Raw genomic sequence first — 13717 nt, forward strand, 5'->3', positions numbered from 1 at the left:
GTGATATTTCTGTTTTTTATTTTTAAAACATTTGCAAAAATTTCTAAAAACTTTTTTTCTTTGTCATTATGGGGTATTGTGTGTATATTGATTAGACAAATGTTTTTATTTAATCCATTTTAGAATAAGGCTGTAATGTAACAAAATGTGGAAAAAGTCAAAGGGGTCTGAATACTTTCCGAATGCACAGTACCTGGAAGTCTGTAGTGCCTGGAATACACAGGGTATATAGGACTACTTGGAAGTCAGTAATCAGAATGGTTAGTACATTTAGTACACATAGGCTATACTACATTATATAACAACCCATTGCAATCATGCATAAAGCCCATGGTAAGCCTCGCAGCATCCCAACCACAGACCGTATACAGAAATCCCAACTCATCAATCAATCAACAAGTGGTGCCCGACATTATGCTAAATTCGTTAATCTCGCGATACAAAGTCGACCCCACGGTACTTCAGTCATGTGGCTGGGTGTTGGAAAGCAAGTGAAGTCTTTCTACAATCGTGCAGCAGAGGAGAGGACACGTCCAGCGTGTCGCAGCTGATATTTTTCAATCATGGTAATATTTTGATATTTTTGCACGACATTTGGATGTTTAACCATTTAAACACCAAGAAATAACTACTATTCGTGGTTACACATGCTTAGAAGAATAATATGTTCGTGGCAAAACTACCATTTCAACGCTGAACTAGCTAAGCTAACTATAGCTAACTTATTTGGCATATAGATTCAATTTCAGGGTGGGAAGTTGGCGAGCTTGCAAGTTAAGTGATTTCGTAATGTGTCATAGTAAAACATGTAACTATTGTATGCAGTAATTACTGGCGAACTACAGTGGCTTACGTTCGCTAGTGCTCCCAGCAGGGAGGTGGGGGAAATGGATGTTGGCAGCCTCGATGGTAGGCCTCTGCCTCAGTGAAAATTCTGATTTTGTGAAAGGAAATGGGTGACTATCACTTAATGAACATATTAAGCAAATGGATAACCGAACACACGTTTTATGAACGTTTTGATACACGGTTATCGTCTAATTTAGCTCCCTTTACAAGGTGCGTAAGGTTACTGCGTGTTGGTCCCATACAACACGTGGCTTGGCGCTCGTCTTAGTAAAGTATTTGGCACGGGAGTTAAACGAGGCTCACGCTACTTTTTGGGAAATACTATCAATTACCTGTCCTATCACATCGGCTGTGTCGTCCACATGTGAAATGACTATTCTTGCCTAACATTGTTTAATTTGACCACTTGCAGTAATTTTACGCACCACGTGGCTAATTCCAACATGGCTGCATACACGCGTGCGGCAGCGCTTTATCGCCCACGCACAGTGTTTAAACAAGTTAACGCGTTTCGCTACCTCCATAGTGATTTAATAATTTGGTTTCAGTCATGTTTTTTTCTCTGTCGTATATTTAATATGTAGCTAGTTATATAAAGTGTAATAACCTAATGCGTATCTCTTCCACAGGTGCTGTTGCATGTGCTGTTCGAACACGCAGCAGGGTATGCGCTCTTCGTTGTTAAGGAGGTGGAGGAGATTGGCATGCTTTTGCCTCAGGTACGAATAAACAATTCATCCACAAATATCATGACATTTGCCGCAGGTTTACCCATATTCGTTGATGTTGGGGAGTTAATATTTACGCCCTCTCCCCAGGTTGAAGACTGTGTTCTCAACATTGGGAAATTCAATGGCATGGTGAGCCTAGCTGCTTTTTTCCCGTTCAAGTCGGCCCAGGCTGCTCTAGATAATATTAATGCCATATCAGAAGGTGAGTTGGTTGCTTTATTTCGTTTACTCAATTGTAGTCCAAGCTCAGATGTAATGATGTTATACAAAAATCTGTCAATCCTCTGAATGACTGTGCTGACACCAATCATCAAACCTGAACTTCTGGGCCTGGCTATATTAATTATACCAGATGGCATTAGCCAGTATGTTAACACACCCCCACTCTATAATTCAAAATGTTGTAATTGTTTCAGGTGTGGTCCATGCTGACCTGAAGCTGTTCCTGGAGACTAACCTTCCAATAGGGGGCAAGAAGAAGGCAATGCTGGGGGTAGGTGATGCCAAGATAGGAGGAGCTCTGCAAGAAGAGCTGGGCTTGGCCATCCAGACTGGAGGAGTGGTGGCAGAGATATTGAGAGGTTAGTACTCAACTGGGCTACAGTACAAGTTATTGTGGTGGGGGGGCGTCATCATTTATGTTGACCAGTAGACAGTGTGTAGCTGGGGATGTCTGGCCTGTGGTGATGTCAAGATAATCAATCCCTGACCCTCGTGACGGTTTATACTGAAAATCTGAACAGCCGCCAGTGCCAATGACCCAGGTTGTGTAAATACCACCCCCGTGCATACTCAGTCACTTACTGTTCTCGCCTGAAGGTGTGCGTCTCCACTTCCACTCCCTGGTGAAGGGGCTGACTGCCCAGGCTGCCTCCAAGGCCCAGCTAGGGCTGGGCCACAGCTACTCCAGGGCCAAGGTCAAGTTCAACGTCAACAGGTCCGACAACATGATCATCCAGTCCATTGCCCTTCTTGACCAGCTGGACAAGGACATCAACACCTTCTCCATGCGTGTGCGGTAGGTACCGCTGCTTTGATTGCCAAGTCTCCCTCAAAGGAGATGTGGTACGTAGTAGTAGACCAACAACCATCCACTGACACACTTGCTAACGGGACCAAATGATGTTTATACCAAATCTGTCAATCCCCTGAACTCATAATGTTGAGTCTTCCATCGGTGCTGACGGTCCCTCAGTATAAATATAAATTAAACCTGGTTTTGATTTTCCAAACATTCCCAACTTCTGCTCCCTCTTTCCTGGTTTATAGTGAATGGTATGGCTACCATTTCCCGGAGCTGATCAAGATAGTGACGGATAACTCTACATACTGCAAGATGGCCCAGCTGATTGGCAACCGGAAGGAGCTGAGCGAGGAAAGTCTGGAGAGCATGGAAGAGGTGGTGATGGATAGTGCCAAGGCCCAGTCCATCCTAGAGGCCTCCCGCAGCTCAATGGGTCAGTACATGTCCCACACTGTCTATTATATGCGGGTATTAAAAACAACCCCTTTTTTGCCCATCTAGGACTTTGAGGTGTCCTATATGACCAACACAGAGGGGTAGATTATTATAGTTCTCTCATAAACCTGTAGTGAAGGCTCAAATCCTTCCTGTGGATCCTGTCGGGAGATACAAAATGTATATTTCAGTCTTCACTGTGGTGTTTGTACAATGAACGCCTGTGTCCCTGGTATCAACGTTGCCGCTCTGCCTTTCTGTAGGCATGGACATCTCTCCCATTGACCTGATCAACATTGAGCGGTTCTCTAACCGCGTGGTCTCACTAGCTGCCTACAGGCTGGAGCTCCAGGAGTACCTTCACTCAAAGATGGGCCAGGTGGCCCCCAACTTGGCTGCACTCATAGGAGATGTGGTATGTAGTGACCTTGCAACTGTCCACTTCACACTAACGGGACCAAATGATGTTTATACCAAATCTGTCAATCCCCTGAACTCGTAATGTTGAGTCTTCCATCGGTGCTGACTGTCCCTGACACCTTGTCACCAGTGACATGTTCACCGACCAACTTCTGACATGTCGTCTCTTCCCCCTCTCCCTAGGTGGGAGCACGCCTGATCTCCCACGCCGGCAGCTTAACCAACCTGGCCAAGTACCCAGCTTCAACTGTGCAGATCCTGGGTGCTGAGAAGGCCCTGTTCAGGTACTGGGGCACCCCCCCCCCTGCTGGGGAAACTGGCGGCTGCTGTGATGGCAGGGCTGGGGCGGAGCAGAGAAGGGTGACTGGGTGTGACCCCCTCGGGGTGATCTCTCTCCGTTACGCACCCCCACAGTCTGAGCAGCCGCCCAGGGCACTAAGAGGTAGATTACTTGGCACTTTGTTCTAGTCTTGGGCCATGATAAAGGGGTTATGGTTGTACTTTAGTTCGAATTAGGACAACTAATACAAATTGAGTAATCAACACTTATCTGTTGATATAGCGACGTTAACTTAAGCTGGTAACCCAACAGCCATTCCCCGCACACAGGGCTCTGAAGACACGTGGCAACACCCCCAAGTATGGCCTCATCTTCCACTCAACCTTCATTGGTCGTGCTGCAGCCAAGAACAAAGGGCGTATCTCTCGTTACCTGGCCAATAAGTGCACAATCGCCTCAAGAATTGATGCCTTTTCTGGTGAGTGGTAGGTGGGGTTTAACCATGAGGAGAGCAGTGGCTTAGTTAAAAAGGTTGTTTCGTGGCCTGTTCTCTATGTCCCGTCTTGCATTATTTGCGATGATGTTCTTATTTTTCGTCAACAGTAATCCACCTCCGGGTGTATGATGGTGATGAGTTAACTGCTGAGCAAATCTAAGGTCTTTAGTATTGTTGCTGGTGCCCCCTGCTGGCGAACTGTAATTTAATTTCTTTCCAATCTGACAGATGTGCCCACCTGTGTGTTTGGTGACAAATTGCGTGACCAGGTGGAGGAGCGCCTTTCGTTCTACGAGACGGGAGAGGCGCCTCGCAAGAACCTGGACGTTATGAAAGAAGCTGTTATACAGGTGCGCTGACATTGAAATGGGATCTGTTTTGTGAGCATTATTTTAGTACTTTCCTCGTAGATGTTTGGCTTATTTGCTGTGAGTGATGACAACATTTTCCCTGACTCAAATGTGGGGGTTTACTGATTTAATGAGCCTGACACTGCACCAAAGCACATCTCCACTGCTTCTAGCAGCCCTAAGTGGCTAGACTCCTAGAAGTATAACCATGCTGTTTTGCTTACCCCCTCCTAGGCCGGAGAGGTGGCAGCTGAGATAAAGATCAAATTGGCAAAAAAGGAGAAGAAACGCATGAAGCGTGAGAAGAAGCTGGCAGCCCTCTCCACTGGTGACGGCGAAGAGGAAGCGGGTGATGGCGAGGCAGGGGTAATTATTGCTTCAGCTGTCCAGTCTTAACTAAAGGCATGTTTTGATTTGAGATTTGACCCTTCCATATGGTTCTGTCTCAGTGTACGACATGCTAAACTAACTTGACTCCGAACCATTGGCTGGTCCCCTACAGTGGCCCAAATCACTGAAGTGAGTCGGACATTACAATTCGGAAATGAGCGTAGACCATGGAGTAATTCTGAAACATCCTAATGCAATGATCTATGTCTTTAGGCGACCGAGAACGGCGAGACGAAGAAGAAGAAGAAAAAGAAGCCGGTATCCGAGGCCGTTCAAATGGAGGAAGAGGCTTCAACAGCAGAGAACGGAGATGCTCCGGCCAAGAAGAAAAAGAAACGAAAGAGTGAGTCAATGGAGGTGGAGCCAGTGGCTGAGGAGGCTCCAGAAACCCCCCAGACTGAGAAGAAAAAGAAGAGGAAGAAAAAGGACTGAATAGCCGATTTGGCTGAGACTTCTATTTTTTTTTTTTTTTTTTTTAAAGTTCTGTACAGTTGTTGCCATCGTATTTTTTTAGCTTTGGATTTAAGAGGTTGTAAGCCAACTGACTTGTGTAATCAAGTTTCTCACTTTGATTCTTTCCGCTCCCTAGCCTCAACGTACTACACGGGAGGTGAATATTCAGCGCAGTGCATTGATAATGTAATAATCATCACACTTGTATGTAAATACTTTCATGGACATTTTCTATAAAATCTGTTCAATATAAATGTGCTTTCAACCATTTCTCACGTGGACCCGCCTGTAGTGTCTGAAATAATTCCACGTGTGGCTAGAATTGCATCCAATTTGATGTAAAAGGGGATAGTTGTCTAAACAAGTTATGCGTTGATTTACTTTGTCAATTTACCCCTATCAATCTGAATGGTTGCTTTTCTGTAATGGTTTGAAACTGGTGAAACGCTTAAATTCAATGAAAGATCCCGCTTGTTTATCTGAGATTGCTGCCCTGTAGATGAGGTCTCGCTGAATACAGCTAATGGAATGTTAGTGATGACGTGAAAGCATCTAACCTCACATTTCCCCAAGACATGGGCAGGAAGCTTAAATTAACAGTGAAATACTGTGCTATTGAGTGCACAATTATGAACATTTGGGCAGTCTTGATGCCATCTAGTGGCAAATCAATTATGCATTTTTCTGTACCATAGTGCACATTCTCCTGAATGCCTTTCGGGTGAAAATAAGGTCAGATCATTTTAAGTGGGCAAGATTTCACCTGTGAGACTCCACACTGGCATGTTTTCTATAAGCCAATTGCAGTGAGATCAATGTATTGGGACAAAACAGCTTTCATTTTCAGTCATAAGCTTGATGTAATTGTGTGCTAGGAATATGGGATCAAATACATTAATGTGAACTTGGTTGTTATAATGGGGGAAAATCACCCTTGGATTAAAGCTGAGGGTAATTTGCACATTAACCGTAGTCATTTCAAATCCGAAGTGCTAGAGTAAAGAGAATTCCTCTACGCCAATACTTTGAGCTCGCTGTATAAAAGGTGGGAATCAAGCTATCAATTACCCTCAATAGAAGAGTTCGGAGATGTGTGAAATTATGCTTAGCCGTAATGTACATCAGGTTCATGTGTGCATACAAAAATCATCCACGCCTGTTCTGGTTCAAGTACTGTATATTCACCATCAACTTCATAATTACTTCATGATATTTGATTCCTATCATCCTTCAAAAAAATCTAAACCAAATGTCATGTCCTACTAATACATATATACTGTATAAAAATACATAAATATATTTTACATACAACAGCCATACATTTTTAAAGGGGAATATTGGGGGGGGGGTGTTAGTGTGTGTTTTAGCCTGGTGTTGCAAAGTACTTTTGTCCCCCCCCCTATGGTCTGACAAGTCAAGATAGGTGGGCATGATGCAGTGTACACACACAGCCCTTTCAGTTGCCCCAGTATGGGGAGCTGCCGTAGCTGGACTTGTTGACCTGGCTCTTCTGCTGCATGCTGCTAGACTGGCCTCGCTGGCTAGGACCTCCCTAGAGACAGAGGACAGCGTCACCACACTGATATAGACATGCAAAGTGATGGCTCGTGTGGGTGCAGGCTTTTGTTGAAATAAAACTGATTAACCAAATCAGTCTTGATTGAAGACTTGAGTAGAATCAGGTGTTACTGCTTGGCTGGAACGAAAGCCTACGAGCACAGGGTAGGATTGCCCACCACTGATCTAACCAGTGGCATGTTGTAGACTGGGTGAATGTGTTACCTGTCCGTCCTGGGCCAGATGATGGTGCAGCATCTGAGAGTGGGGTTGCTGGTGGGCAGGCTGCAGGATGTGGAGGAAGGGGGCGGGAGCGTAGCCACCCGGGGCCCCTCCAGGACCCCCCATAGCCGAAGGCAGGTTGAAAGGAGGGGGAGTCCCCGCATGGAAACCCTGCTTATCAAAGGACTGGAAACGGACAATTGGAGTGCAAAGTCAAGGTCAGTGATTAGATTTATCTGGGAAAAAAACGACCATGGAGAAAAAAAATACCATAACACAGTTAATAAGCTCTGGCAAAGGACTAGAATTGAAATCATAACTGATGAGAGTATTGTGTTAGTGTATGATCCCGGGGAGATAAACCCTGACGGACTAATGGGTATCGTAATGATGTACAATGGAAAAAATATAAACGCAACATGTAAAGTGTTGGTCACAGGTTTCATGAGCTGAAATTAACCTGAGGCCCATTGTAGCGTCATTCATCCGCCGCCGTCACCTTCATTTTTCAGCATGACGATGCACAGCCCCATGTCGCAAGGATCTGTACACAATTCCTGGATGCTGAAAATGTCCCATTTCTACCACAGCCTGTATACTCACCAGACATGTCACCCATTGTGTATGTTTGGGATGCTATGTGTACGACAGCGCGTTTCCGTTCCCGCTAATATCCAGCAATTTTGCACAGCCATTGAATAGGAAGTGGGACAACATTCCACAGGCCACAATCAACTCTATGCGAAGGAGACGTGTCGCGCTGCATGAAGCAAATGGTGGTCACACCAGATACTGAGTGGTTGTCCGATCCATACTTTTCTTTTTTAGGGTATCTGTCACCAACAGATGCATATCTATATTCCCAGTCATGAAATCCATAGATTAGTGCCTAATTAATTTATTTCAATTGACTGATTTCCTTATATGGACTGTAACTCAGTAAAATCTTAAACTGCTGCGTTTATATTTTGGTTCAGTATAAATAAAATTCTGAAACACAAACATCTCACCTGGGTCTTGTTGTAAACACTTCCACTGATTTCTGGGACCCCGGAGTTGCCTGACGTCACAGATATGCCGCCTAGCATACGATAAAATATTTAAATAGTTGAACAAACGTTTGTATCACAGTCAAAAGCATGACTTAATGCCTCTTAAAATCAGGACAGCTTATGACTTTTGCCCAATACTGCTGAAAAAATGTATCAGATGTCATTGAAATGGCAATATTGATTTATTTCATCAGGCAAGTTCAAATTTTTAATAATAGAAATACATTTTTAAAAACACCACAAGAGTTAGAACCGTTCATGCATGGTAACGCTATGGGGTCAGATGACCGGAATTTAATGAGAGGGTGATGTACCTTTACCGGGGCCTGTAGCAGCAGATTTGGCCTGGCTCTGGGAGGAGTTGCTATAGCCCTTGCTATAGTCTACTCCTGCTTGGCCCTGGGTCAGGTCCTCATACCCTGAGACCAAAACAACAACATACTGACATCAACTCTCTTTTCCACAGTGGTCAACTAGATTGTTGGTGTGTGTGTCTCCCTCTCTCACGGTAACCAACCTGAGCTGAAGGTGTGCTGGCCGTAGCCGCTGGGTTGCTGCTGCTGGAAGGGGCTGGCTGAGGGGTTTCCCAAACCCACACCGTGCTGCTTGGCTGGCCCCTGTCCCTGGGGCATGAACATGGTGTGGCCGTACTGGAAGGCAGCGCCAGGCATCCCGGGGTAGTAGGGCAGGCCTGTGTAGCTGTAGCCTGGCGGGAGGAAAGCCTGCTGCTGCTGGCTGTTGTGGTGGCCCTGGGGTTGGCCTTGAGGCTGGGGCTGGGGGGGTTGTGGCTGGGCCTGGTTCTGCCCTTGGCTCTGGCCCTGTTGGGGCTGCTGTTGGGCCGACAAGCTGCTAGGCGCAGGGGAGGTGGAGTCACCCCTGCCAAACTTTGTGACTTCACCTGCAGAGGAAGGGAGAGGAGGGAAGATTACGGAAAGCGTAACACATGGTAAAGATGTGCCCCAGGGGTGTGTGATCGTACCTGTTACTATTTTAGCAGAATAAACATGAACAATTTTCATTTTTTTTTATCCCCCTCAGCTCCATAGTCATGGAAATATTGTCAAGCTAGTTTATCATTCCAGTTCCAAAAGTTTCAAAACAGTTGAGAAAAAGGGTTTGACAGTAGCGCTGCTAGAGTTGCTTACCTGAGTAGGGGTTATTGGCGAGGCTCCCATCTCTGCCAGAGAGTGCTGCGGGACCAGGGAATGTGATTCCGTAGTAATCCTGCAAAGAGGGCTTTACGCAGAGAGAGACCAGATCAGAAACATAGAAATCCAAATCTGTCTAATTGGAATGAATGGCAGTATAGTAGTAGCCTGGTTGCAGTGTCTGTTCAGCTATTACATTCCACTGCTTGCCACTCCTGTCTCTTTGCCAAAGAGACTGGCCTTCCGGTTATCTTTAAATATGAACATTTATCATTAATGAACTTGAGATTGGAGGATTTGATTCTGATTCGATAACCCTCACAGCTATCATCCAATCACAATGTTTATGCAAATTAGACCGATAGGAAAACATTCTAACTTATTTCATCAATTTCATTGGAAACATTCTAACATTGGGCATTCTAACCTTATACATTTCATTGTAAACATAAACATTGGGTGCGAGAACGGATTCGGATTCCCCTTTACTGCATTTTTACCACCAGCCAATGTGATCAAAACACAACAGAGAAGCTCTTGCCATTCAAACTTCACCGCCAGTTCAGTGTGAACACTGTAGCTTATTTTATATCCAGCAAGCAAATCCTCCAAATCCTCAAATCTATACAGTACCAGTCAAAAGTTTGGACACATCTACTCATTCAAGGGTTTTTCTTTATTTTGACTATTTTCTACATTGTAGAATAATAGTGAAAATCAAATCAAATTTTATTTGTCACATGGTTAGCAGATGTTAATGCGTGTGTAGTGAAATGCTTGTGCTTCTAGTTCCGACAATGCAGTAATAACCAACAAGTAATCTAACTAACAATTCCAAAACTACTGTCTTATACAGTGAAGACATCAAAACTATGAAATAACACATATGGAATCATGTAGTAACCAAAAAAGTGTTAAACAAATCAAAATGGATTTTATATTTGAGATTCTTCAAAGTAGCCACCCTTTGCTTTGATGACAGCTTTGCACACTCTTGGCATTCTCTCAGACAGAAATACTCCTCAGCACCCCTCCACAGACAATCCCGCAGGTGAAGAAGCCGGATGTGGAGGTCCTGGGCTGGTGTGGGTACACATGGTCTGCGGTTGTGAGTACAGGTTGGAGGTGGCTTATGGTAAAGGAATGAACATTCAATTCACTGGCAACAGCTCTGGTGGACATTCCTGCAGTCAGCATGCTAATTGAACACTCCCTCAAAACTTGAGAGTTCTGTGGCATTGCGTTGTGTGACAAAACTGCACATTTTAGAGTGGTCTTTTATTGTCCCCGGCACAAGGTGCACCTCTGTAATGATCATGCTTATTAATCAGCTTCTTGATATGCCACACCTGTCAGGTGGATGTATTATCTTGGCAAAGGAGAAATGCTCACTAACAGGGATGTAAACAAATTTGTGCACCAACATTTGAGAGAAATAAGCTTTTTGTGCTTTTTGAAAATCTCTGGGATCTTTTATTTCAGCTCATGGGATCAACACTTTACATGTTGCGTTTATATTTTTGTTCAGTATATATTGCTACTTCTGGGACATGCATTGTGATAGGCTACTGGTTCAGGAGCTATAAGAGAAATAGAGAGAGGATGGAAGAGAGAGATGCCAATGGAGATGCCAGAACGGAACAGATCTGTACGTTATAAGTGAATTAGGCTGGGCTATTAAACTATACTAGCATATATATATATATTTTAGGCCTTGCCTACTACACTGAATCAAAGCGATCAGCATCTGTGCAATTCATCCAGAGACAAAAACAGGGTCTGTCTGATGTGCCAATGAATTGAAGACGAACATCACCAAATGTGTCAGTTTAATTAAATGTACAATAATAAAAAAGTGTAGTACTATGTGTAGTGTAGTGTAGCCTATTTGAGACCCTGGCTGTTGACCTAGGCAACGGATTGCCAAGCAGGGACTGGAGCTACTTTTCGGAAATGGCAAACGCATTTCCAAGTGCACGCGCACTGTCCGGCAGCTCACATCAGCAGGTAGCCTTATCATTAGGAGTGACGTCTAACGTGGATCGCAAGAATAATGATTAGGATCACATTTCCTAGACGTTTGTCAGCCAAGCACGAGTGATCAGTGTAGCCTTTTATCGTCCAGACGTCATGTTGAACTATCTTCACGCATAGATTAAAAACCACCAAGCTTTCATCGTCGACTTAATTGAATGAAGAACAAAATAAATCTGAATTACCGGGGGGGAGTTTGGAAAAACTAATGTCCATTCAGAAAGTTTCCTGAAGCATCCTGTCTGGATTCCATCTCTTTATTAGAGGAGAGAAAAATAACATAACTGAAGTGAGCATAACACCATTGTAAAAATGTAAGCAAGTCCCGATCAGGAAACACGAGGAATGACGACAAGTGGCAGTTTTGCGTTTCTTTCCTCGTGATTAGGATGCAAGCGAAGCAAACGTAGCTCGATTGAATCTTATGGACTAATACAGTATTTTCTGTATCATTATTTCTCGCTGTCTCTCTCTCAATACGGAGTCCTTTCTAGCCACTTTGAACAACATGATTTTGCATTGACACCGCCTTCTCACAAGGTAATAACCACACCCCGTTATAACGGTATTGTTAATTGTTGTTAAAATTCTATATTGTGCCAAATTTGCACGCACCCCATGTTCCATAACGTTGCCATGTAAAATAGGTTGCTTTTAACTGCCAATCAGAAACTGCGCCGTAAATCCCCCCCCCCCGTATACTGAACGTTGAGATTGCCGAAAGGCCATTCTGTTAGCTAAAAAGATTGGTACACAGACTAGTAGAGTAGGGTGTTCAATCAAAAACACATCTTTTGACCAATTGGTAAAATGATGTGTAGATAATCCTCTAAGAAAACCAATGGTCCAAAATGTCTCTATCATAATCCGTTCAAAATTTATGTTTATTTCTTTCTACCCGTGTAGGATGGACAAAATTGGGTGACTAAATCAGACCAAAAAAAGTGGTAAAAATACAAATCTGGAAAATAGATTTGCGTCAGCTAGGCTGGATGCTGTGCGAGAATTAACGCCAACTGACAGGCTAGGCTCCCTGTTGAACTCATCTTTCTTCTCGAATCCGGAGGACATAAAACAATATAGAGGTGAGATAGATATCGATTTTGAGACATGACATACAATACTTTTTATATTTTAGTATACACTTTTCATATTAATATGAAATTCCTGTTCTTTTTCATAGATTTCTCACAAAAACAATATGTGGGGAAGTGCCAAGATGGAGGCAAGGTGGCTTAAACAGCGCCCCCTGTCAGTCATCAGTGCATATATAAATCATTGAGACTCACCATAGGCAGTCTGGACTGTAGCATGTGGAGGTCCTCATAGCCGTAGATCTGCTGTGGAACACATGGCAAATACAGTCACGTGAATGGATCATACAGCCAAATAACAAAATAGGTTTCTTTACTTTGAAAGCAGAGAAAGGAAAAGCGGGATAACCTAGTCGGTTGTACAACTGAATGCATTCAACTGAAATGTGTCTTCCGCATTTAACCCAACCCCTCTGAACCAGAGAGGTGCGCAGGGCTGCCACAATCAACATACACGTCTTCGGCGCCCGGGGAACAGTGGGTTAACTGCCTTGCTCAGGGGCAGAAAGACCGATTTTTACCTTGTCAGCTCGGGGATTTGGTCCAGCAACCTTTCAGTTACTGGCCCAACGCTCTAACCACTAGGCCAGGAGAGAGAGTGACACACAAACAGACACAATAGTTACCGGGTAGGCAGGCAGCAGGCCTCCTGGGCCCATGATGTACTGGTTGGGCAGTAGTGGGGGAACCCCCTGAGACAGGTTAGGAGGAGCTTTACCTGAAAAACACAAGAACAAAACACACTGCTATCGAGACAGAATTACAGTTTCACATATAGTCTTTACGTTTGTGTTTTAATATGTAGGTGAACGTGACTGTACGAGTGTGTGTATACATGTATGCGCGCGTGCGTATATTCATGCATGTTTGTGTGTACCAGTTGAGGAGGAGAGCAGCGGTGCGGTCCTGGGGGCCGAGGAGAGGTTCGCTTGGGCCGTGGTCCCGTTGGCACTGAGCCCCAGTGGTTGGCTGGCGTGATGCCCGCTGCCACCCATGCTACTGACCATGCTGTTCATGTGGCTCATGGTGCCCATGATGTGAGCCATGCCGCTGTTGACCTGGTGGAGTGACTGGGCTGGGGCCTGGGCTGGGGCAGAGGAGTAGGAGCCAGACGAGGGTGCCAGAGAGCTCACACTACTGTCTACACTGGTATACTACACAGAGAGAGGTAGAGTGAGAGAA

At 44.5% G+C, this 13717-nt stretch overlaps 2 protein-coding genes and 2 non-coding genes across 5 annotated transcripts in view; 3 read left to right on the top strand and 1 right to left on the bottom strand.

Annotated features, from left to right (window-relative positions):
• The first annotated feature begins 459 nt into the window (after window positions 1-459).
• Window positions 460-5709, top strand: LOC124002384 (nucleolar protein 56-like). Its single transcript, XM_046309751.1, has 12 exons — window positions 460-566; window positions 1479-1568; window positions 1668-1782; window positions 1997-2161; window positions 2400-2598; window positions 2850-3037; window positions 3303-3454; window positions 3643-3743; window positions 4069-4217; window positions 4464-4585; window positions 4820-4951; window positions 5189-5709. Exons 1-12 carry the CDS (start codon window positions 564-566, stop codon window positions 5405-5407), a joined length of 1635 nt encoding a protein of 544 aa, XP_046165707.1. The 5' UTR covers window positions 460-563; the 3' UTR covers window positions 5408-5709.
• LOC124004466 lies at window positions 3094-3218 on the top strand. The gene has a single exon (XR_006833450.1). It is a non-coding gene; the product is annotated as a small nucleolar RNA SNORA26 (small nucleolar RNA).
• LOC124004453 lies at window positions 4663-4728 on the top strand. Its single transcript, XR_006833437.1, has one exon. It is a non-coding gene; the product is annotated as a small nucleolar RNA SNORD57 (small nucleolar RNA).
• An 878-nt stretch (window positions 5710-6587) lies between the features above and the next one.
• LOC124002383 (ubiquitin-associated protein 2-like) overlaps window positions 6588-13717 on the bottom strand; it is a 41126-nt gene continuing 33996 nt past the window's right edge. For both annotated transcript variants that reach the window (XM_046309750.1, XM_046309749.1), the window contains exons 19-27: window positions 13413-13689; window positions 13162-13253; window positions 12731-12781; window positions 9405-9495; window positions 8777-9157; window positions 8574-8678; window positions 8218-8288; window positions 7211-7393; window positions 6588-6980 (exon numbers count right to left, since the gene is read on the bottom strand). In XM_046309750.1, the coding sequence (XP_046165706.1) occupies window positions 6885-6980; window positions 7211-7393; window positions 8218-8288; window positions 8574-8678; window positions 8777-9157; window positions 9405-9495; window positions 12731-12781; window positions 13162-13253; window positions 13413-13689 (1347 nt within the window). In that variant the 3' untranslated portion in view covers window positions 6588-6884. The remainder of the gene's footprint in view (window positions 6981-7210; window positions 7394-8217; window positions 8289-8573; window positions 8679-8776; window positions 9158-9404; window positions 9496-12730; window positions 12782-13161; window positions 13254-13412; window positions 13690-13717) is intronic.

Source organism: Oncorhynchus gorbuscha, linkage group LG18, assembly GCF_021184085.1.
Source record: "Oncorhynchus gorbuscha isolate QuinsamMale2020 ecotype Even-year linkage group LG18, OgorEven_v1.0, whole genome shotgun sequence".
Classification (NCBI taxonomy): domain Eukaryota; kingdom Metazoa; phylum Chordata; class Actinopteri; order Salmoniformes; family Salmonidae; genus Oncorhynchus; species Oncorhynchus gorbuscha.